Genomic DNA, 23,194 nt, shown 5'->3' with positions numbered 1-23,194 from the left:
GCTTAATGAACAAATTTCGCAACTTCTTTCAGGACTCCTATGTCACTTATTGTCAACTGTGTAGTTATGAAAACAAGTAGAGATGGACACAAACCAAGCAAAAGTAGTTACACTGTAGAGTCCGCCTACAATGTAAGGGATGCACCAAGTATAAGCCTTTTCCCATCGCCGCATCCATACCCTCTATAAATCAACCCTGCCCAACTCATCTAGAAAGAAAGATCTCATGAAAAACAGGCACTCCAAAGGAAACAAAGGCATGAATCAAGTAAAATATTTTCCTTTTACCACTTCGCCTCATAGATGGCATGCAAAGCTTTCTGGACTTCCTCGCACCCAGCATTTTTACTCTCCCACCACCTCCACCTTCAGCAAGGGTTTAAGATGGCTTTGGATTGACCACTTCTCTAGATCTAATCACATTCTTGTTCTGTCAAGGTGCAAGTCAGTTGCCGAATCCCTTCGCGGGGACTACACAATACGACTTCGCCAAACTAAAAAGAAATCCCTTTACACATAGCCATGGTAGAAACCGTTGTTGTTCCGTTCTCCTATCCAGAGTTGGTGTGGACAGATCCTGGATTATCTTTACTTCGGCCCTCCTTCTCACAGAGCAGAGTGCTTTCAGTCCTTGCTTTCTGAAAGATGCGCTACTTCTCATTCAAATTGTGGCACGTCCTAACTGTGTCTTGCACCTGAAACTACGCAGCTGCCCTTATGCGGTCTATCCATTTTCAGTGCAAAAGGCTTCCTCCTCAAAAATGCTCCTACTTTTACCAATGTTGTCCTTCTGCCTCTAGCACCTGTAGGACTTGAAGGTTAAATATTTTCAATATCCTCCTCCCCAGCTTGGGTCTCCATTTCTGTAAGACTAGTTTCATGCTTCATTTCAAGACAGTGTGTGGAAAGCTGACTTTGTTTTTTAGTGTTTCCAGTCGGTCCTTTGCTTTCTCCACCTTTCCTTTGAGTTTAGAAATGGAAAATAGTACCCGGAACTGAGGCGTCCTTGTTTACAAATGGATGTCCTTGGTCTTGAATGGTTGCCACATCGCTTTGTTGGATCTGAGATGCAGTTGCTCCTGTACTTTTGTCCTCTGTACTTTTTGTTCCACTTAGAAGACAAGCGAGCAAACACCTGACTTAGTCTTTTGCCAAGACCCTTGTAGATCTGCTTTGCTTTGTTACACTGTTGCTTGTTCTGTGATATACCACAAGGCATAGGCAGTGGTATTTATACTATAAGATTTCTTTGCATGCATCTAGTGGAGCCTTTACTCTTCCTAGGCAAGAAGCAAGAGGTGTGCGAATGGAGAAAAACGAATGTATCGTATACAAAAGACGTGGCACACGCCAGCCGCAATTCACACAGATCTGGTAGAGGGACACACTCTGCAATCTATCCGCCTGACTTCTTCTTTTAACTGCACCTTTCCCATGTTCACATCCCATGGAGCAGTGGGACTATTCCATAATCGGGGGGAGGAGGTTGGGGGGAATGTTTAGGATCCCTCCCTCAAGGGTACTGATGCAGATAATAATCTAGTGGGGCAAGCTAACTTGACACTTTCAATTCCCCCCCAAATCCTCTGCTGACTCGCTTCCACGGCCAGCACATTTGCCATTAGACACTGCCTCGCATTCGGTCCCGGCTTGGAGACTACCGTCAGATATGTAGGCTTAAAATACCTGCCTATTTATGGTGCTGCAGGCCAGTTCCTGAACAGTTACTCTGGGACTGGCCACCCCACTCCAGACTGTCCTAGTCCAAGATTAGGGCGGGTGAGAAGGTGAATGTTTTGATAACACAAGGCATGGGAGTGGGACAGACGAAATGTATCAAGTACATTGTCATCCCTAGCCCTTACATGCAAACATAAAGTAAATGTGTGTTCTTTGATCTTCTAGATTGATGTATGATGTAATGCCTTAATGCAGAAGGCCGAATGTCGTGGGATTTGGAAAAGGGAAGAGCGTGCTCTGTCCTGCGTACTGCTTATGATAGTGCTATGGATATATAATGGTGAAAATTACGGAAACCAGCTCTGAGGATATCTATTGATGAGCCTGCTTTTTATTTACAATTTCTGTTTCACTACCTAGGGGCATCAGATGCTCTTCCAGCACTAGGAGGCATGGGGAACTTTTATTTAACTTTCACAGATTGTCACATTACAATGCTTGCAGTTGCATCACATAACGTTAGTTATTGTTATTTTGGTACATAATTGGCGATCACATTTTTAGATTTCAAAATCTCCTTGTTACTCATCGTTTACACTTTTATCCGCAAGATATTGGCTGAACCCACCCCATACATCTTTCGGACAGGTCACTGGCAGTATGTTGGAATATATCTCTCCATTGTCATTCGGCCAGGTCATATCTTTCAACCAATCCCCCAGCACCGGCGGTTTACTGTTCTTTCATCGCATCAATATCACTCGCTTTGCTAACAATTGGCTCACGTTAAAAAAAATGTGCATGTAGTCCGACTCATTTTGCAAACTACCCCCAATAGACATATTCCTGGGTCCCAGCTTATGGGTGTGTCAATCATCTCGCCTAGTGCTTTACACACTTATGCCCAGTATTTGGTCAGTCTTATGCAGGACGACCACATGTGGAGTATGCCCGCCTTCTCGCATCCAAATCTCTGGCACTTCCCTGTGGTGTAAATGTTTGAGTTGTGCCGGTGTGTATTGAACCCTGTTCAGTATTTTAAAGTGCATCAGGCGGTACCTGGAATTACAGGATGTTTTTGGGCAGGCCACACAGTTGTGTCCACTATGCATCCATAATGGTGGTTCCCAGCTCGCGTTCCCGCTCCTTTTAACATTCGTGATTTGGGTGTCCATGTCTACTAGTGTGATTTTGTATAGTGTAGAGGTGGACTTCTTGACCGTACTAGGACAGTGCATATCCCAGACTCGGGTGTGACGGGGGTACTTCAGGGAGCAATCCCATGTGTTGGCAATAGCTGAACGTAACCTTAGGTATTGAAGTGCATCGGAGTTTCATTTATGGTTATTTTGATATAATCCCAGCTGATGAATTGTTTATCAACAAATGGATCCCCGAAGCAAACTATGCCCTTATCTCTCCAGTGTGCGGCAAGTGTCCCATCTTTTGTCAGGGGAATGTATGGTGCGTCCCATAGGGGCATGCCAGGGCTGTACAGCACTGTTTCTGGGAGCCACCATTAGTGTGGACCATGCTCTGCATGTGACAAGTGGGGTGTCTTCCTCGATTTTCCCCCTCCAACCAGTTTATGTAGAAGCGTTATTGGACCTTCCTCCTGTGTGTGTGTCAAATCAGTTTGTGTGGTGCATTGGGCCCTCCCTCAGTCCACTATATTGCATAGTAGGCCTGCGCTGACAGGAAATACAGCTCAGTCTGGTTCTGCCAGTCCCCCCTGTTCATATGGTTTAGTAAGCCGTTTCCAGCTCACCCTAGGTTGACCTTTCCATATAAAGGCTGAGCATGCTCCTTGCATTTTGGTAAAGTATCTTCCCGGCCATACTGGCACTTTGCTAACAAATGGAACAACTTGAGTGAGATCGGCAAGTGGTTCCATCGGGTGAGTTTAGCGCAAATTGCGTCTGAGTTCACCGTAGTTCAAAGTGCGTGCCAGTTGTGTTGTGCGTGCTATATTGGGTCCCAAGTATTTCACCTTCTGTGGGGTCCATGTGAGTCTGTGTAATTCTGCCGGTTGTCTAGTTGTGTCTGTTAATGGAATTCTTTCTGAATTAGCAGCATTTAACCTTGGGCCAGAGTGTTCCCCAATTTCCCGTACTGCTTTAAGTACTCGTCGCAGGTGTTTTTCAGGTTCCCTTACATGTAACATTAGGTCATCGGCATACAGAGTTATAAGCTCCGTTCTACCGGCTAGTGGTATCCCAGCTCTTCTGAATTTGAGCCCTCAGCAAAGCCGCTAGTGGTTTGATTACCAGTGTGAATAATAGCGGTGACAAAGGGCAGCCTTGCCTTGTTGCCCCCTGCCAACTCCAATATTGATAATGTCCCATTAATGCACACCCTCACATAAGGTTGTGTATAATATACAAACCCATTGTTTAAAGTTTGTGCCTAACCCATAGTTATTCAGGACTCTTAACAGGAAAGGCCAGTATACAGAGTCGACGGCTTTTTGCATGTCCCGAGTTGTTGCAACACCTTCGGTATCTCTGGGGATTTTCCCTAGAATGTTGTATCAGTGAATATTTGAAGCAGTGGACCTTCCCTGCACAAATCCAGCTTGGTCCTCCTGGACCATATGTGGCATTGGGGGGTGGAGGCATTTCTCAGGTTGCTTCCTGGGTTTAAATAGTAGGGTTATGATCGCTTCAAGTTGTGTCCGGTAGCTTGCCCGTTTCCAATGCCTCGGACCATAACACATGTAGTCGGGGTGTCAATAGCTCCACTAATTCTTGATAGAATTCGGCTCAGAGACATTTGGAGCCAGGAGCTTTCCCATTCGGTAGGGCTTTTATGGCCTCCTTTATCTCGCTCACTGTCAGGGGACTATCCAGGGCTTCTCTAGCTTCTCCGGATAAGAGAGTGGTGGGTATTCTAGCCATGTAGCTGTCTATTTCTTCTTCGGTAGCCGTGCTTTGTGGGGGCTGGGTGGTTGGGTGGGGGTGAGGGTGGGTGAAGTCTAGTTTAGCGTAAAAGTCATAGAATACTTTGCTAGTGTCCTTGTGTCCTGTAACCACTACTCAATCCTCCCTCATAATACATGGGATGCTCGCACTTCCCCTTTCTCCCCGGACCATCTGTGCCAATAGTTTGCCTGGTCTTTCTTGTTCGCCACACCTACGTGCTGCTCCAGGCCTATCGAAGTAGCGCAGTTCATGGTCTACTGCTGCACGAGATTCGTCCACCTCTATTTTGATATCTGACCCTGTCTGTGCTGTAGGAGCAATCGCATACCGTGCCTGGAGTTCGGCTAGCACTTCCTCTCTCCTCCCCAGTTCCCTACGTATATCCCTGAGTACTCCAAATTCTGTGGACATAGCGGCACCTCTAATGTATGCCTTAAATGCTTTCCATAAGACTGCCATACTGTCAACAGACCCGTCGTCTTCAAAATAGACAATCATGTTCTGCATCAGGCTGTTTTTATACACTGGGTCCGTCAATGCAATCGCCTTGAACCGCCACAGTGCCCTGCGAGGGGTGGCTTCAGCAACTACCATCGATAGTATTATCGGGGAGTGGTCTAATGTTCTACGGAGAATTGTGGTTTCTGTTACCCAACTCAGTGCCCCATGTGCCACCAACCATAAATCAATTGTGGAGTGCATGTCGTGGATCGACGAATAAAAGGTATATTCCCGCTGTGATCCGTGCAGGGAACGCCAGACGTCCCTCGTGTCTAGTTCTGCAATGTGTGTGCATGTCACGCAGGCCGTTACAGTTAGGGATCTAGGAGTACTTGCTGTCCGGTCTAGGTCCACATCTAATATAGTGTTGAAGTCTCCCCCAGAGATGATGTGAGCTGCAGGGTACTTAGCACATTTCTGGAATACCTCGGTGTAATATCCTTGATCGTCAATATTGGGGCCTTATATGTTGATCAGCAACACCTCCGTGGTTGCCAATTATCTGTGTACCACCACATACCTGCCTTCGGGGTCACTTTAATTCGGTAAATGGGTAAAAGGTAGTGATTTATGTACCATTTATCTTGACTCCCCGGGCTCTGGTTGAGTAGGATGTAAATAATCAATGACCCCCTCCTGCCCCCCCATCCAGGTGCAAACTTGCCTGCCTGTTGCCCAAGAAAATGCGTTTCTTGTAAATATAGTATCCGTGCCCCTATTCTGTTGACATACGCCATTACCTTCCACACTTTCACAGGCATACCATGCTCCATAACATTCCAGCTCAGCAGTTTTATATCTTCAGGGGTCCTTGCAGACATCTAATGCACCCTTCTTTTCCATGTTCTACACTCGAATATATAATGCGCCCCAGTGCGTAACGCGGTGCTAACTGATTGTATGCCATTTCCCCGTCCCCGTCCCCCCCCACCCTCATAGTTCCCAGAACTTTAACTATGTAATGCCCATCCCAACCTCCTGTCATCCCCTCCCTTTCACAAACAACTAACATATGCACATACATGTGGGGGACCGCTTCAGGGGTGGCCTGGGTCTCTGACCAACGCTAGCATCTTATTTCTTACGGTTTAGATTAATGTATGTTACCAGTACACATCATAAATATGTCCATCAGCAAGGTGCTGGTAAACAAATACTACTATAACAACTTTCAAGAGCAGTGTCTGAGGTGCACACCACCATAGTCTGTACAAAGCAATACCACAGTTAAGTCGTTGATGGCGTTCAGCAATCTCTTCTCCTGGTTCACGAACGTCCTTCATCGCTTCCAGATGTCTGCTTGTCTGTTAGAGGAATATTTGCTTCTACGAAGGAGGCCGCTTCTTTATATTGCAGGGGAAATCCAGCTGGATACAACATTGCATAGGGTATTGCTCGTTCACGAGGCGTCGTCTTCACTCCCGTGAACGTTCGCCATTCTTGCTGTACTGCGAGGTTGTAATTCGGGAATATGCGGACCACATTGGATGCTACTTTAAGTTCATGCTTGTCTCTGGCAGCCCATAACACCAGGTCTCTGTCCCTGTATTCGCTATAATTGGCCTTGGGTAGGCGCCCGGCTTCGGACATGCTGATAGCGATCTGTGCACTCGCTCGACCGCAAACCTTGCTGACCATCCAGGATCTCCAAGTAAATCTTTAAGTAGCTGTTTAAGTACTAGCTCCATGGGGCCTTTAAGTGCATCCTTCGGTACTCCTATGTGTATATTGTTACGACGTGACCTTGCCTCCAAGTCCCCACACTTCAGCTTGACTGTGCCCAAATCCTTGGTCATATTGGTCACCATATTTTGTAGTGCCACAAGTGTGTCCACGGTCGTGCTGATCCTTGTTTTAGTAATACGGCCTGTGGCCGTCTCTAGCCGAGTCCGGATTGATGTGAATTTAATATTCATGCCATCAAGTTTATCATTGAGTGCAGCAAAGCCTTGTTGCATAGACATGAAAATCCCTTGTAGATCCATGGCTGTTGATGTCGGGTATGAGGGTGAGGTGACTGGTTCCGTCAGCACTCATGGAGTTCCCTTTGTTGGTCGAATTTGTGAAGCTTTCTATTTTTCCCTCTGCTGCTAAGGTATCTTCTTTCTGTAGTGGCCGTGTTGTTGTGTCTCATTCTTTCCTCAGTGCTTCAACTGGTTCGACTTGCGCTGCTCTAGAACACCAGGAGTGGTATTGGCTGATATTCTATATTTGGGATCAGCTGCTTCAGAATTTCCAGGGTTGGATTAACTCTGACTTTTTCCTTCTGGAGGAACTCTTGTATGTTCTCTTATATCCTGACCAGTCTGATATCTTCTATAGGGCTAGTCGGGTTTGCAGCCGTGGGTGTTGTGGCTTGCCCTAATGGGGTAACTAATGTTTCTTTGCGTGCTAAATCGCCGTAATATGGACGGGCGACACGTAGCGCAGTGTGTACCTTTGTTCGTGGCTATAGCTGACTCTTCGCCATTTGCCCTGATGGTGTGGCCGTACTAAGGAGCAGGTTGTTTGGTTTGCACGCTGAGCGGACTTTGCGCTGTCCTTGCTCTAAATGTATACTGGTGCTAGAGCGGTCGTTGCTGCTGTTCCTTGCTGCTGCTAGTACCGCAGATTAGTGTGGGGTCGTAATCACGGAGTTCCTTATAACCTGCCCGGTACTTGTAGAGTGCAGACCATGCGTATTGTGGTTGTTTAGTGCGTTACGCTAGTCTGCGCTCCTTGCACCTGGAAGAACATTTAGTCCGTCCCACAGCTCTGCCTTGTTTGGGCTTCCCCGCAAGTGATCAGTGTTGCGTGGGAGACGGTGGTTGTTGCTGCTGCTGCAGTGTTAAGTGACCACGGTGATGGGCAAGAGATCAAGCCCCCGCTATATCCCATGTTGGTTATGCTGTGGCGGTGCGCATCAGAAAAGTGCAGTCTGTCCCATGCTGTCTCTCGCTGGTCTGGAATCGCTATGACCTCTTTGTTCTGCGATTGCCTGTGACCTTGTCCGGATGTTCCTTGCTGGGGGGGGCCCTCTTCGGTCCTTTATCGCCAGCTGGGCACGTGCAATTCGCTGTTCCACCAGACTCTGACTGCACTAGCGGCAATGCGCTGCCGTGAGGGGTAGTACTTTGTTGAGAGCAGCACACACCTGTTTTGGGGGTGTGCCTGGCCGGCCCTGATCTGTCTATTGTGTCCTGTTAGGCACACCCATGGCGGAGGAACAATGTTGTCGGTGGTTCCTTGCAGCGGTCCGAAAGCGGAGAGGCCAGGCTTCTGCTGCTCCTTCAATAGCTACGAGCGCATAGGGCGCTGGGCCGACGCATTGGATTCTCCCTGAAGCCGGTCACGTGCCCGCCACTGCTGGGTTTGCGTCAATGAGGGTCTATGGGCTTCTCCCCTCGCTAACCTCTGTGTAGACTGCTTGTCACTTGCGATACCTCTATTATGAAGGCATGGGGGCTTTTAACGCCCAATGCTAATGGGCCAGGCGGGTACCACACTGCCTGCTGCTGTTCCTGTGCATGAGCCCATACCCCCTTCCCCTGCCTCTGGATGCCCAGTTTACCGCCGCCTTGACGCCATCAGGTGGCAGTGTTCGGTGTTTCGGCTGTGGGCATAACATGAGGCTCGCCCGCGGTGTTCCAACACAGCATGATACAAGGCGAGGACGGGGAGCCCAGAATGAGCGGTCCGACTTCTCGCCTCAAATGGTGCCTCCTTCTGCCTCTGTCGAACTCGCGCTGCGAAGCTGTGCAATCAAACCATTGGTTCAGGGAGTCATATTTTGGTTGTGCATTTGGACGGTTTCGGAGACTGGGGACCTCCGGTTTGTTCTCACTCCTGGTAACTGAGGAAGAGGCACGAGTTGATTGTGCGAGCAGTCTTCAGGCGACCCTGTCGCCACAGACGGGCTTGCTGGAATACTGGGCCGTATCTAAAGCTTGACGTAGCTCCAGTACTACATGCCAGAATTCTGCGATTTTTCGTGAGGCTGTAGCCAGTAACCTCAGACACTCGCTCTATCAATATCAATAAGAACCAGACCTTTTCCAGTGAGGTTTATGTCCCGTTCCTCAGCACGCCACAGGAGATCGCGCTCAGAGCTGCATACAGCTCTGTGAGCAACAGCACCCTCCGGGGAAAGTCTTTTTACAAAGTGTCGTAGACTATGTAACTCCTTGGTCCAGTTCTCTTGGCTACGCAGTCCATGCCTCAGACCCATCCTGATTTGCTAGCTGTTGTGTTGGAAGATGCGAGAATCTAGCACCATGGTAGTGTGCACAAATTCAGGAAATGTGAATTACGTCGACAATGTATGCTCCAACCTTTGCGAATTCCACCTCATAGCCACGTTGAACCTGCAATGATTTTCTCTGTATTAGTTTAAAGGGGCAATTGGTATGACCACGTTGTTTGGCTGCGTGATGGACTTGATGTGCACCAGCTGCTCGGTTATATTGTACTGGATTTTTGACCGTGGATTACCGTTTAAATTATTCCACAGGGCAAACTCGACTAGTGATTTGGAACTGCTAATACAGCAGGCAGATGCAGCCTGGTGTAGTGCAGACACTTTAAATGTAGTTGGAGAACAAAAGGGTACGACGGGCTGCAGTGTATCTGTGAATACATTCTTGTATTTTGCAAGCCTGCATTTAGGAAGAATAGGGAATCTTTTGATAGTCAGTATGTATATATTGTCTGAGTGCAGTTACTGCACAGCTCTCGTTTCATGTGCGGGGAGCAGTTTTTTTAGAGGTTACTTGACTACCTGAGATCAATGGACATGCGAAAGTACTGACTGGTAACTATTAGGTGACATAAATGTCAACTTGTTAGAATAACTGATTTAAAGAGCTTTTTAAAAATATGATCGACTGGGAGACTGAAGTGAAGCCTACTGTAGGTGATGGGCTATGGCGAAAGATTCAAGGGGAAAATGTGGACTTGCAGGGTAGATTCTCTCAAGATAAACTGCTTTAGAATATACTGAACTCAGTTGAATGTTTTTGACTAAGTGTTTCAAAGTCGGACAAATGCTGGAGAAGTCAAGTGGGATTGCATGTGTACTCTTGTATGTTGTATGGTGAAACCGTTCTCATGAAGTATTTTCTCCCATCAATTTGGTGACTAATTTAAACGTTAAGCCAGAACTCCTGACATTTCTTGTGAACAACATTGAACAATGCATGGGCAAGTAAAACAGCTGTGTTGGTTACACAGTCGTTAGCTAGGAGTACATAAGGGATTCTTCGAATGTGGAAAGCCCAGCACTAGAAATGTGAATTGGGTATGTTTCAATTGTTAACACTATTACTTGGAGACAGTTGAATCACATAGAATTCTCCAGCATGGGGTCTGGCATGGATTCACATGCTCATGAATATTCCCCGTCGTCAGGCTGGGAATCCTCGGTAAAGAAAAAAACCAGTATCAGTTTCGTTTCTGATCTGTCTTTCGTAGTAATAACCAATCCCTGGTCTCTGCGTCATACTGACCACAGCCAATGACTGCCCTCTACCTAAGCACCGCCTCTGGCAGCCATCTTCAGATTTTTACCGCACGTTCATGTGTTGGGATCCTCGTGCTATTGCTCTCGAGCGTTAGTGCTATTTTTTCACGTTTTTTCTCAAAAACTTCGTTTTTTCGGTCAAAAGAGCCTCAAGCTCCACCGACTCTCCATCCGATCAACGGGGACCCGTGTCGGATTCATCTGCGCCCCTCAAGGGTGAAGATTTCGTCGAGCTACGCTTTTGGAGGACTCCAGAAGTTTCTCAGGCCCGGACATGGCCCAGGAGAAGGGACGCTCGACGCCCGGAAAGCTGTTCAGGATCTGCCCTGGATGCCAGCTGCAGAACGTCTTTAAGGAGGACGAACACTCCTTTTGTCACTACTGCTTACATGAGGACAAGACGCACGTGGAGAAGGACTGTGCGTTTTGCGGCAATATGTCGGAGCGGACCATGAAGGACCGCCATCAACGTCTCGCCAACTGGCTGGAAGGGAAGAGCCCGTCAGGCGAGAAGAAGAGGAAGAAATCTGAGCGGTCTTCTAAGACCTTTTGAGGACGCCCCGGCGACGGGGGTCCAACACAAGGCCAAGCACCGCGAGTCCGCTGGCACCGGGAGCGCCGAACGGTCGGCCTCTACGGGCGCCAGGCAGGGCGCACCCTCCCCGGCACCTTCAGCCACGAGCCAACGCTCTGGGTCGGGTAAGAGGAAGGGCGAGCACCCGGCGAAGCTCCTGGAGAGGCCCCGGTCGAGCTCGAAGGCCCCATCGGAGGGGGAGCGAGGCAGTGTCCGCCCCCCCCCCCCCCAAGGATAAGGCGGTGAGCGCACCTAAGGTGGTGAAGGCCTTAATCCATCCGGCCAAGCCCTCTATCGATACTGTCGCGGCGGCCCTGGCTCAGCCTGTGGAGGCTACACCAGTGGTGGCGACCTCGGGGCTCAGAGTCTCCCTGCCACCTCGGAGGGAGTCCTCTTTTGTGCCCATCGATAGGACCCCCGTGAAATCCCCGGCGGGGAAGAAAAAGGGGGGGCAGGGCGTCGTCGTAGATTCGGCCTCAACCTCGGAGGAAGAGCTGATTGAGGTCTTAAGCCACGGCCTTGGCGTGGAAGAAGACCGGCCCATCGGGATGGATCCCGACGCAGGTGACGACGACATCGTCGAGGGGGCCGACGGGGCCCCTGACCGCCCGTCGGATTCCCCTCTGCCAGCGCCGCAAGACAACTCGGCGGCCATTTTGTTGGCTATACAGTCCTTATGTTCAGAGATAAGGACGAGACTAACGTTGCCGACGGAGGAACCTCTCCCGTCGGGGGATCCTGAACCAGGACCTTCTGGTGTTCCCCCGCCCAAGAAAAGGATTCACCCTCCACCTCCTTTTCAGCCGTCGCGCCCCGTCCAGCCCTCCTCCCCGTCCACCCGAGGGGATGATACGGGGACTGACACGGCAGCGACGGGTACGGACGACGAGGTATACGACGAGGATCTACCGTCGTCGTCTCCCACCAGGGCTTCTCCGCCCGACGAGATTGGATCGTTCCACTCAATGATCGCCAGGGCATCCGAGCTTTTCCAACTCTGCCCTGAGGAGAAGAAAAAGGAAGGATTCCTTTATCAACGGCGCGAGGCCAAGAGGAAGACGGTCCTCGCGGTGCCTCTACTGGACGACATTTGGGATGAGGGCCTCGCCCTCCTCAAGAACCCTTCCACGACGCCAGCTAGAAGAGACCGGTACGAGAAGTACCGGGTCCCGGACGCGGCCCCCCTGTGCCTCCGGGCGCAGCCTACCCCGAACTCCGTCGTCTCCGCGGCGGCCAGGAAGAAAGCGGGGGGGGGTGCGGCCTCCACATCGACTTCCCCACCGGACGGCGAGGGAAAGAAATTGGACGCTATGGGACGCAGGGTCATCTCGTCTGCAGCGACGACGATTAAAGCGGCCAACGCCTTGGCTATCGTGGCCCGCTACGACAGGGAGCTATGGTACAAACTGGCTCCCCTGCTGGACTTCCTACCGGACGACAAGAGGGCGGATGCCCTGGAGATCCTACAGGAAGGTGAGGTGGCGTCGGACATCGCCGACACTGGGTTTCGCCAGTTGGGCAACGGCGTGTGCCTTAGGCGGCGTGGATGGCTCAAGGCTACGGACTTCCGTCAAAACGTACAGACCAGAGTCCTGGACATGCCGTTCGATGGGAACAACCTGTTTGGGAAAACAGTGGACGATTCCCTTCAGGCCATTAAAGCGGACACCGAGACGGCCCGGGCCCTTGGGGTTCTGCAGCAACGACGGACGCCCTTTCGGAGCAGCGGAGGCAAGGGCGCCTCCAAAGGTTCCGGCGGCGGTTTCTCCACCTACCGTCAAGCGGCGCGCTCGTCGTCTCAGGAGGCCTACAGAGGACGAGGCAAGTCTGGCGGACCCCGCCGTCGTCGCCAAGGAGGTCAAGGCGGCAAAGCCTCGTCGAAACAGGATTGAACCGGCCGTGGGGTCGGGCCCCCACCGAAGCACCCCGGTGGGAGGCCGGCTGGCGAGCTTCGTCAGCGTGTGGGAGTCCATCTCCACCGACCGTTGGGTGCTGGACGCCTTAGCCCGGGGCCACGCGCTCGAGTTTCAAAGAAGGTGCCCGCGCGTCCCCCCCGTGGCCAGGAAAGAGCTTCACGTCCCTCAGCTTCTCCTGGAGGTAAAGGCGATGCTCAGGAAGGGCGCCATCAAACTCGTCCCAAAGAGGCTTCGGGGCTCCGGAGTTTACTCGAGATACTTCCTCGTGAAGAAGACGGGAGGATGGCGCCCCATCCTAGACCTGCGACGTCTGAACAAGTTCATCAAGGCGCAGAAGTTCCGGATGGTCACCCTCCAGCACGTCCTGGGGCAGCTGGAGGAAGGAGACTTCCTGTCGTCGTTGGATTTGGAGGATGCCTACTTCCATATTCCCATCCTAAAGGGGCACCGAAAATTCCTCAGGTTTGTGGCCCAAGGGCGTCACTACCAGTTCAAAGCCCTCCCCTTCGGACTACGGTCGGCACCCAGGGTATTCACCAAGTGCCTTGCACCGGTGGCGGCGCAGCTGCGCCGCGAGGGGATCCACGTCTACCCCCTACCTGGACGACTGGCTCATCCGAGCCAAGACGAGGGAGCTTGCCGTGGAGCACACGGCAAGGACCGTCCAACTTCTCACGGACCTGGGATTCTCCGTGAACTACGCCAAGTCCCACCTGGTACCCGCGCAAAACGCACTGTTTCTGGGAGCGAAGCTCGACAGTGTCCCTTCTGGCCTCCCCGTCGGAGGAAAGGACCAGGTCCATCCTGGGCAAGGTACAGCGGATGTTGGTTTCCGACGCGGCCAAGGTGAGGTCCATCAAGTCCCTCCTCGGAATGATGTCTTCTTGCATCTACCTCATTCCCATGTGCAGGCTCCGGATGCGCCCGTTGCAGGAGTTCCTGGACGCGCGCTGGATCCAAACGACGGGCAGCTTCGAGGAGAGGATCACACTCGACGAGAGTTTCCGCCGAGCGGTCCGGTGGTGGGGCAACCGCGCGCATCTGACGGCGGGCATGGACTTCCAGACCCCAGACCACCAGGAGACAGTGACCACGGATGCCTCCCTGGAAGGGTGGGGAGCGCACACCGAAAATCTGCACGCGAGAGGCCCATGGCTCCCGATGGAGAAGTCCCTCCATATCAACGTCCTGGAGCTCCGTGCAGTGTTCTGGGCCCTCAGGTCCTTCCTTCCGTCCCTCAAGGGCATGGTGGTGAGGATCTTCACCGACAACACCACCACCATGTTTTACATCAGGAAACAGGGCGGAACCAGGTCCCCAGCGCTGTCCAAGGAGGCGCAGGACCTGTGGCATTGGGCCGTCGCCCAAAGGATGTTTCTGGTGCCGTTTCATCTGGCAGGGATAAAAAACACCATCGCCGACTCACTCAGCAGGGAGCTGCGCTCGTGCCACGAGTGGGAACTACGGCAGGATCTAGTGGATCGCCTCTTCCGACGGTGGGGCACACCCCAGATCGACCTGTTCGCGACGGCGACGAACTCCAAGTGCCGGAGGTTCGCCAGCAGGTTTCCCCAGGCGAGGAGCATGGGCGATGCTTTCTCGTTCCCCTGGGAGGGCCTGTTCCTCTACGCGTTCCCTCCTTTGCCACTGCTAATCCGGCTCGTCAACCAGCTCAAGAGGTCACGGTGCAGGATGATCCTCGTCGCACCTGCGTGGCCGAGGCAGATATGGTTCCCGGACCTTCTGGACTTGTCAGCGTCCTCGCCAATCAAGCTGCCGGTGGACGCGGATCTACTCTCCAGGGAAGGAGGCGCCATCCTCCACCACGACCCGAAATCGCTGAACTTGCAGGCCTGGCTCCTGCAGCGCTAGAGTTTGGAGGATACGACATACCGGCCGACTGCAGAGGTTCTTGCAAAGGCCAGGGCGTCCTCGACTCTTAAATGCTACGGACACAAATGGAAGAGGTTCTCTGTCTGGTGCCACGCACAGAAGATTAACCCTCTATGGATTACGGCTCCCCAGGTACTGCCGTACCTGCTGACGCTGGCCAAAGCTGGACTGGCACACGCGTCCATCAAGATTCATCTTGCTGCGATCTCCCGATACACCAGAACCACGGGCCGGACGTCCTTGTGGTCTCATCGTCTGGTGAAAGAGTTCATGAAGGGACTGTTCAGATCGTTCCCGCCGTTGAAGGCGCCGGCCCCGGCGTGGGAGCTCAACGTGGTGCTGACCAAGCTCATGGGACCTCCGTTCGAGCCTCTGCACTCTGCCCCGTTGAAGTTTCTGTCGTGGAAAACAGCGTTTCTTGTGGCCATCACCTCCGCACGACGGGTGGGAGAGATCCAGGCCCTTTCCTGCAAGGCCCCTTACTTGACTTTTCACGACACAAGGGTAGTGCTCAGGACGCACCCCTCCTTCATGCCCAAGGTACCGTCGGACTTCCATCTCAACGAACCCTTGGTGTTGCCTGTGTTCTTCCCGTCGCCTTCGTCGCCGGCTGAGAGGACTTTGCACTCGCTGGATGTGGCTAGAGCGCTGAAGTTCTACGTGGACCGCACAAAGTGTTTTCGGAAGACGTCACAACTCTTTGTGAACTTTGGACCTGTCAATCAGGGGAAGGCTCTCTCGAAGGCTTCCATTTCCAGATGGCTCTCCGGCTGTATCATGTACTGTCATCGGTTGGCAAACCGACCGCTGCCTGGCCGTCCGAGAGCCCATTCCACCAGAGCGATCGCAGCTACCACAGCGTTCCTTTCTGGTGTGCCCCTGCTGGACATATGCAGGGCTGCTACGTGGAGGTCGACGCACACCTTCACGAAATTCTACTGCGTCGATTGGGATTCCAGGGTCGGCCAAGCAGTGCTGCGCAACCTGTTCGCCTGAGGTGAGCCTGGTGAGGAGGTAAGATGCTTAATGTTGAGTTTGCTGTACTGCTTAATGTTGAGCCTTTGCCACCTCCCGTGGTTGTGCATGTGTGTACTGCTATGTATTCTTTATTCATGAGCATGTGAATCCATGCCAGACCCCATGCTGGAGAAGGAACAAGTTACTTACCTGTAACTGTTGTTCTCCAGCATGGGTCTGGCATGGATTCACATGCGAACCCTCCCACCTACCCCTCTGCGGCTCTTCACTTGGTCATACTGCCACTTCACGTGCTTCCAAATCTGAAGATGGCTGCCAGAGGCGGTGCTTAGGTAGAGGGCAGTCATTGGCTGTGGTCAGTATGACGCAGAGACCAGTGATTGGTTATTACTACGAAAGACAGATCAGAAACGAAACTGATACTGGTTTTTTTCTTTACCAAGGATTCCCAGCCTGACGACGGGGAATATTCATGAGCATGTGAATCCATGCCAGACCCATGCTGGAGAACAACAGTTACAGGTAAGTAACTTGTTCCTTTCTTGACTTACGGAATCAGTCAAAGCTCCATGCAGATTCACTAAGACACCAGCAAGTATCCCTACCACGTACATACAGTCCTTTATACAAATGACTTATGATGGCATGCAGACCATGAATTCCATGGCTTACATTTAATGTTTTAAATCTGTCAATTTCAAAATGAAGGAACATGAGAAAACATAAACCAGTGTCCTGCACTTGGTTGGAGTAATTCATTTAAGGGAAAATGTCCATGGTTCCGTACTGAATTAGAGAGGTCTTCCTTTGGCCCATACTTCCTGATTGGCAATGGGGCTTCTGAAGAACATCACTTTAGTTAGGAGAACCAGTGAACAACAGTTGTTTTTCTCCTTTGTACCAGATTGCTTTAAAAACAAAGCTGCCACCTGTACTCTTTAGTTAATACCTTCTCCAATCTCCAAGCCATTTATGGCATTATTGCTTCCCAAAGACTGTCTCCATGTGAGATTTATGTTTTGTATGTTGAAAACAAAAATACACTTGGATCGTTTGTACAAGAGGTGCCCATCATTGTTGGGCCAGGAGCATATCCCAGGTAAAGATCGACCAGATAGCCTTGTGCACAACCTCTGATTCTTTCTGTGAACTGTCATTTAGAGTTCTCTTCTAGAGCAGTTGATTTGACCACTTCTTTGTTACTTGTAATGTGCATATGTACCCTCTATCCATTTCCCCCTAGCTGAGAATAGAAGCAAAAGGGATGGCCAGACAGAGGAGTTGCTTTCCATGTGAATGCCTTTAATTTCCTGGCTCTCTCCTTTTACCAATAAAGTTGTGTTGCCTTGTTAATTTTTGACTGCTGGTCTCGGACCAGCTGGCCATTAAGAACAACTGCAATTTAAGGATGCAGCCTATATGGGCTGTTTGGTTTAAAGCTGCAGGACTGTATTTTCCATGTTGGCTGCATGCGTCGACTGAATTTCACCTATCTGAGAAGCAGTGGTGGTGGCTGTTTGCCCTTATTGTGAAAAGCGAACTTGGGGGGTGGGGGGGATTTGGGAGGGGAGAGAGAATCGGTGGTTTCAACGGTGAGTAAGATATTTTGCTATTAAGAACCCTCAAAGGCATACATTGTTCGGCATTCTTAGTTCTAATTTACATGTTAAATTTCTCAAAGTATTGTATTTTACATGAAGGTGTAATACTGTGCTTATGCTAGGTCATAATGATTTAGAAAACTGTTAGTATGTATTCTTGTTGCTGAAGTGCTAAATAATTTTTCATATTTTCATTGTGCATGCAGCCAAAGCAAAGGATTTCCGTTATAACTTATCAGAGGTGCTTCAAGGTAGGATATTGGAGATATTTTAACACAATTCTGCAGCCTTCTCCAATTCTAATTAAACTATATACTTCACTAACAAACTGTTTCCGACATTTTAAAAATATCTCTAGCAAATTGCAATATGGTTTCACTTTTTACCCTCCAATTTTTCTTCTACTTGATTTCTTCTCTGCATTTGTTCTGGGCTGGCATATTCACACATGATTTGTGATTCGTTCAAATCTTGAATGTTTCCACATTCTGGCTTTGCTCATCTTTCCGTCGATTTCTCTTCTCTCAATGGTGTTGGGCAACATAACTTTAATTCGTCAGATATGGTTTGTCATGGTACTCATCCCTATAGTTCAATCTACTCAAAGTACTTTGTTGGAATGATTGTTGGTACGATATACCGTGGCTGAAATGTAAATGAGCAGATTCCAATTTGGATTTTCTGACATTTTGTGAGGGAGGATGCCTACTATTGTAAACTGCTTTTATTTGGACAAGCCATGAAATCCACAATATTTATTCAAATCAATTTTTTGTTTTATTTGTAGATCATTTTAATCTTGATGCGCTACAGATAAATGTATGCGTAATGTGCACTCTCAAATTGAGCAACCTGCTTGAGAGAAGAAAGTTGTATGATTTGAAATGGTCTGCCCCTAAGCGCAACGTAGATCTGAAATGTAAAATACTTTGTCTATAAATAAAATGGATGCTATGTAAATTCTATGGTCCTTGTTGTAGGACAAGCCTATGCATTTACTTGTACATTTTTGGGAAGCTGTACGATCACCTTGTGCATTACTATATAGGATTAGTTCAATCGACACATTACTTTTTGAAATGATAAATTCCTCTTCCTCCGCTCACTCATCAAAGATTCATCAATGCAAATATATTGATCACAAATAACCTGCAGACATGGTCTGATACATCCTCTACATAATCATACTACTTTGTAATTGGCAGACATGAGACACGTTCAAATGAAGCCGCCTTTCATACTCTCGAAGGGTACGAATACTCTTTAGACCATGTAAGTAACAAAACATGTTAGTTCCCGACCATACCCGAAGAACAGGTCATTGGTTCTCAACTCGTGTGTGAGAACAACTCTTAATTCATTCTGCCACGTTTACACATCCTGTGTTAACTATGCCTGATATTCTTTCCTTTTACATGTAGATTCAGGTGACTTAGCTTGTTACTTCATGTGCCCACCTTTTCTAATATATTGTTGGGTCATGCCTTGTAGTTATCCTGATTTTTCACCTTTTTGATGACACAATCTAATTTGGCCGCATGGTGTTTATTTCCCAGGAATATAAAGGAATATAAAAACATGATGATATTTAGCTCTTAGCAGTTTTTACTCAGGAAATACTTGCCATTTGAGGCGCTTTCACATTTGCATTTGCGCACTTAAATGGTGACTCTTCACAATTGTTTGCTGCAGGGTTCGAAATTGAGGGGAGTTGGAAGCTATTTAGCTCCTGCATGTATCCCAGGAGACCCTGGTTAGCTGGACTTCAAAAGCTAACAGGAGTGACTTATGGCTCCCGCTGCCAATTATAGCAGAACAAGCCCACCTATGTACATTTAATTTTGTGCATTTAGGGCAATCTGTAAATAAATAGGACACAGCTACTTGACACTGAAAGCATAAGGGGGTCATAAATGACGGGGGGGGGGGGGAATGTGTGCATGTTATGTGGAAATTAGATTTGTTTATCGCCATGTTACTAGCTCCTCATCCCACTGTAGTAGCTCCTCGTCCCACTCGGGTAGCTCCTGGTCACTGGGTAATGCTGGATACCCAGGAGCTCAGTTTAGCTCCTGCTTATCTAATCTTAACTTAAATCCCTGCTATTAGGGGTTATGTGGTTCAAATTGCAAGGCGTTTAATAAACAAATCAAATTTAACTGCACTTAAAAATTGGTGCAAAGATAAAAAGCAAGTTCACTTAATTTTCATGAAATTAAAATGGCATTTCCTATAAAATCTAGATGCATCACTGGGATAATCTAGTCAATTTTACAAAACACTATTTAGTGCATTGAGGAGGCCTTCTGTGAATTGCTCTTTCTATGGGTCCTAGCAGAGCACATCACTCAATTAGGCAAATCCCTTCTCCAGGGGGGTTGGGTGCAAGTTTGCCACCTGGAAAGTTCATTCTGTGCCTCCTGTACCAGTGACCAAACAAAGGCGTATAAATGACACCTTCATGACTTTGAGCATACTATATTCTTCAATAAGTATTTTTTGGTGAGTGAGACGTGTCTGGTTGATGAGCCCTCAAAAATACAGCACACCTCTTAGACTGGTTGTTTGGTGGGTATAGTGCTGATGGTTGTGAATTTGTGATGTACGGATGACGGCAACCATAGTAGTGTGTGCCCGTTTGGCTGCAGACAGTGCTGTGGTAAAGATACATCAGCGGGGGATGCAATGAACATTTGCCTGTACGTTGTCTGCTACTGTGCATTACACTCGTGCAATGGTAGGCAACCAAATGTACGCAGACGACATACATGCACATGTCCAGTAGTACTCCTTGGTGTTTTCATCCTCGAGGTAAACCTAAGTGCATTTTTATGTTTTGTTTAGTTTTACATTTGTATGGCACAGTAAGCCCTTTGGCATCAAGGCGCTGCTTATTGCGAGGAAGCAAGTTACATAAAGCGAAACAAGAATATGTACAGAGGAGAAACATTGACGTTAAACAGAACAAGTTTCATCAGTGATCGATACATGCAAGTGGTGGTGAGAAATTGGTTGCTCTTCATTGCTTGTTGCTCGGCATCAGAGGGACATTGGGAGCGGTGGCTTTGCTGAACAATGAGGCTTTTAATGATTTCCTAAATGTCCAATAGGACTGTTCCCTCCCTGAGGGTGGGAGGGAGAAGGTTCCATTGCTTGGCCACAAATGTAGGGAAGCTAGAGATTGGGGGAGGGGTTTTTCCAGTGCCAAGTTCCTGGCATGGAAGTGCACACAGTGGAGAAGTCATGGGAAACCCTGCAAGGGTGATGTACCAGACCAATAGTTGATGCAGGTCTGACAAGCATATGGTGGCTTCCCATTACTCCGCTGCATAGACTTACTGTAAATGCTCGGGAATTGGGAGAGTTGCAGTATCACGGTTTCCTGGGACATTATCTGAGTGCCCAAATGAGCTTGCATGTTAAGATATTGAATAATTTAACTTTAAACTGGTTGATCAACAAGTCGAGCCCCCAGTGACCTGGGAAACGTTTTTCATGTCTCAAAGTTTAATTATAGGTGAACTTACAGGCTTGACATTTGGATGGTACTGTGGCATGGTAGCTGAAGGAGCCTATTCTGTCCACATTTTGGGTAGAAGCTTTATTTTGTATGTAAGTCCACCAGAAGATTGGTGTTGGCTAAACGTATGCTTCAATTACAGAGATGCTGGACTATACCATAATTATCATCTATAATTATGGCGAAACATGTATGCAGCGGTCTGCTTCTTTGAGCTGTTTATCTTGGGTTGATAAATCTAGGTATAATATAGTGCTACCCTTATATACCAGGCGATTTTCTGGAGCAAAATGCATACCTTTGAGCTAATTTGCATAGCCACAATGCATTGGTCAGTGCCTTTTGAGCTGGAGGTGAACTTCTTGGTAAGGCTTCTGTGTGGTGCTGTTGCATGTGTAGCTTGTTTTCTGAAATCATGTGTTTTGCACAAATTTCTAGTATGGTTTTTCGCATGCATTTTTGAACCCCCCACAACGCTTATATTTGTTCGTCATCTGTTTGCAACCCATCAGGGTATGAAAAGCCCACATAGAAAACTTGTTCTGCATTAGGAATGGGTTATATACGCACTGCTAGCAGAATCCAATATCCTAAATATTAAGTCTGCAAGTCACTGTGCTCCCACGATTGGTTGTCCCCAATGTGTGTGCTGTGCTCCCTTTCCCATCTACATGCTGTTATCCAGCATTTCTCTGGCTGCCATCTCATTCCTTGTACCCTACCCATCTGCCCTGTGTTGGCACCTGTGGCCTCCATCTCTCTAGTGCAATACACCAGGTGAATGCCCCCTTGCTGCTGGCACTGCCTCCTGCACCTGGATGCCTCTCCTCACTAGTGGGTCTGTGGAAACTGCCCCCCCCTACTCCCATAACAGAGTCCCGCCACCCTCTCACAGTGAACCATGGGAGGGCAAGAGTGCTAATGGCAATAATGCCCTGCTGATAGTGCCTCTTCCACTTTGTCCCACTCCATACAGTAATGTTGCACTCTTGTAGAGTGTGATAAAAGGAACCACTAAAACCCCCCACACCACAGACTGTAGTTTCTGATGTTTGTTAATCTGCTTAGAATCACATGCTGTGCATAGTCCGACATCCAGTGGTCACTGCGGAGTATTGCATTTTGTTTTTCGTAGTCGAAAAGGGGACGTCGACAAGGCGTGTCTAACATCCCTACAGTGACGTGCAGTGTACCCACAACTCCTCACGTGTCGAGGTCCCTCGGATTGTTTTTTTCCGCCCAGTTATTGGTCGCCTTTATGCGGATCTCCTCGAGAGACATTGCAAAATCATTTCCTCGACCCTTAGTCGTTTATTATTAACTTTAGCACATAGATCCCTCCCTCGACGTAGCTGCCAAGCTGTTCTCCGCCAAGCAAGATCTTCGACGGAGGGACGAGCGGAGGAGATCCTTCGGTGCCGCCGAACACGTGGCCGGGCCTCGCCAGCGTAACACAGTAGGGAGAGTGGGGTTGTTGGTCATTTCTTTAACACTCTGAGAATGCCTTTCTCTTTCCCCTCCCTCTTTCGAGGTCATAATCACATTTCATGCCCTCAGCTATGGAGAGGACGCCCTTTAGGTTTTGCCCGCGTTGCAAGGGCAAGTTTACCTGGAAGGACAAGCACACCTGGAAGAACAAGCACAAACGGTGTAACTGTTGCTTGCCCCTTGATCACAAAGAGGACGGCTGTGCGGCTTGTAAATTACTTAAACCCAAAACTTTAAAGGACCGCAGGGTTAAAAGGTGGGCAGCCTATGCGATGTCTAGGTCTGACTCCTCGCCAGCTGCCGCCGCCGAATGTGACGAGGACAGTGATTACATGGCCTGCGCAACAGAGGATGTAGACCTCTCGAAGGAGCGCTCCCGCTCCTCGTCGTCCGTCCCCGGCCCCGACGAGCCCGGCTCACGCCCTGCTTATGGGGGATGAACACCCCGGTGACAAGGACAAACACAGGAAAACACATGAGCACATACCCCACGGCATGCATTCGTCGAAGACGAAGGCAGCCATAGCGTCAACGGAGGTGTCGGGCCCACCAGCGTCTTCCGCCGACCATAATGGTCGCAAGCCCTCCCCGCCACCGCTTCCGCGACTGGGCTTTCTGTAAATGA

At 49.3% G+C, this 23,194-nt stretch overlaps 1 protein-coding gene across 8 annotated transcripts in view; it reads left to right on the top strand.

Annotated features, from left to right (window-relative positions):
* Positions 1–23,194, top strand: part of ASPH (aspartate beta-hydroxylase) — a 1,438,894-nt gene that overhangs the window by 140,040 nt on the left and 1,275,660 nt on the right. For 5 of the 8 annotated variants that reach the window (XM_069621107.1, XM_069621102.1, XM_069621105.1 and 2 more), the window contains exon 3: positions 17,768–17,812. The exons of the other annotated variants lie outside the window; for them this stretch is intronic. In XM_069621107.1, the coding sequence (XP_069477208.1) occupies positions 17,768–17,812 (45 nt within the window). The remainder of the gene's footprint in view (positions 1–17,767; positions 17,813–23,194) is intronic. 8 annotated transcript variants of the gene reach the window in all.

The sequence above is a fragment of the Ambystoma mexicanum genome, chromosome 5q (assembly GCF_040938575.1).
Source record: "Ambystoma mexicanum isolate Mex_15411 chromosome 5q, UKY_AmexF1_1, whole genome shotgun sequence".
Taxonomy (NCBI): domain Eukaryota; kingdom Metazoa; phylum Chordata; class Amphibia; order Caudata; family Ambystomatidae; genus Ambystoma; species Ambystoma mexicanum.
This window is presented reverse-complemented; position numbering and strand designations above follow the sequence as displayed.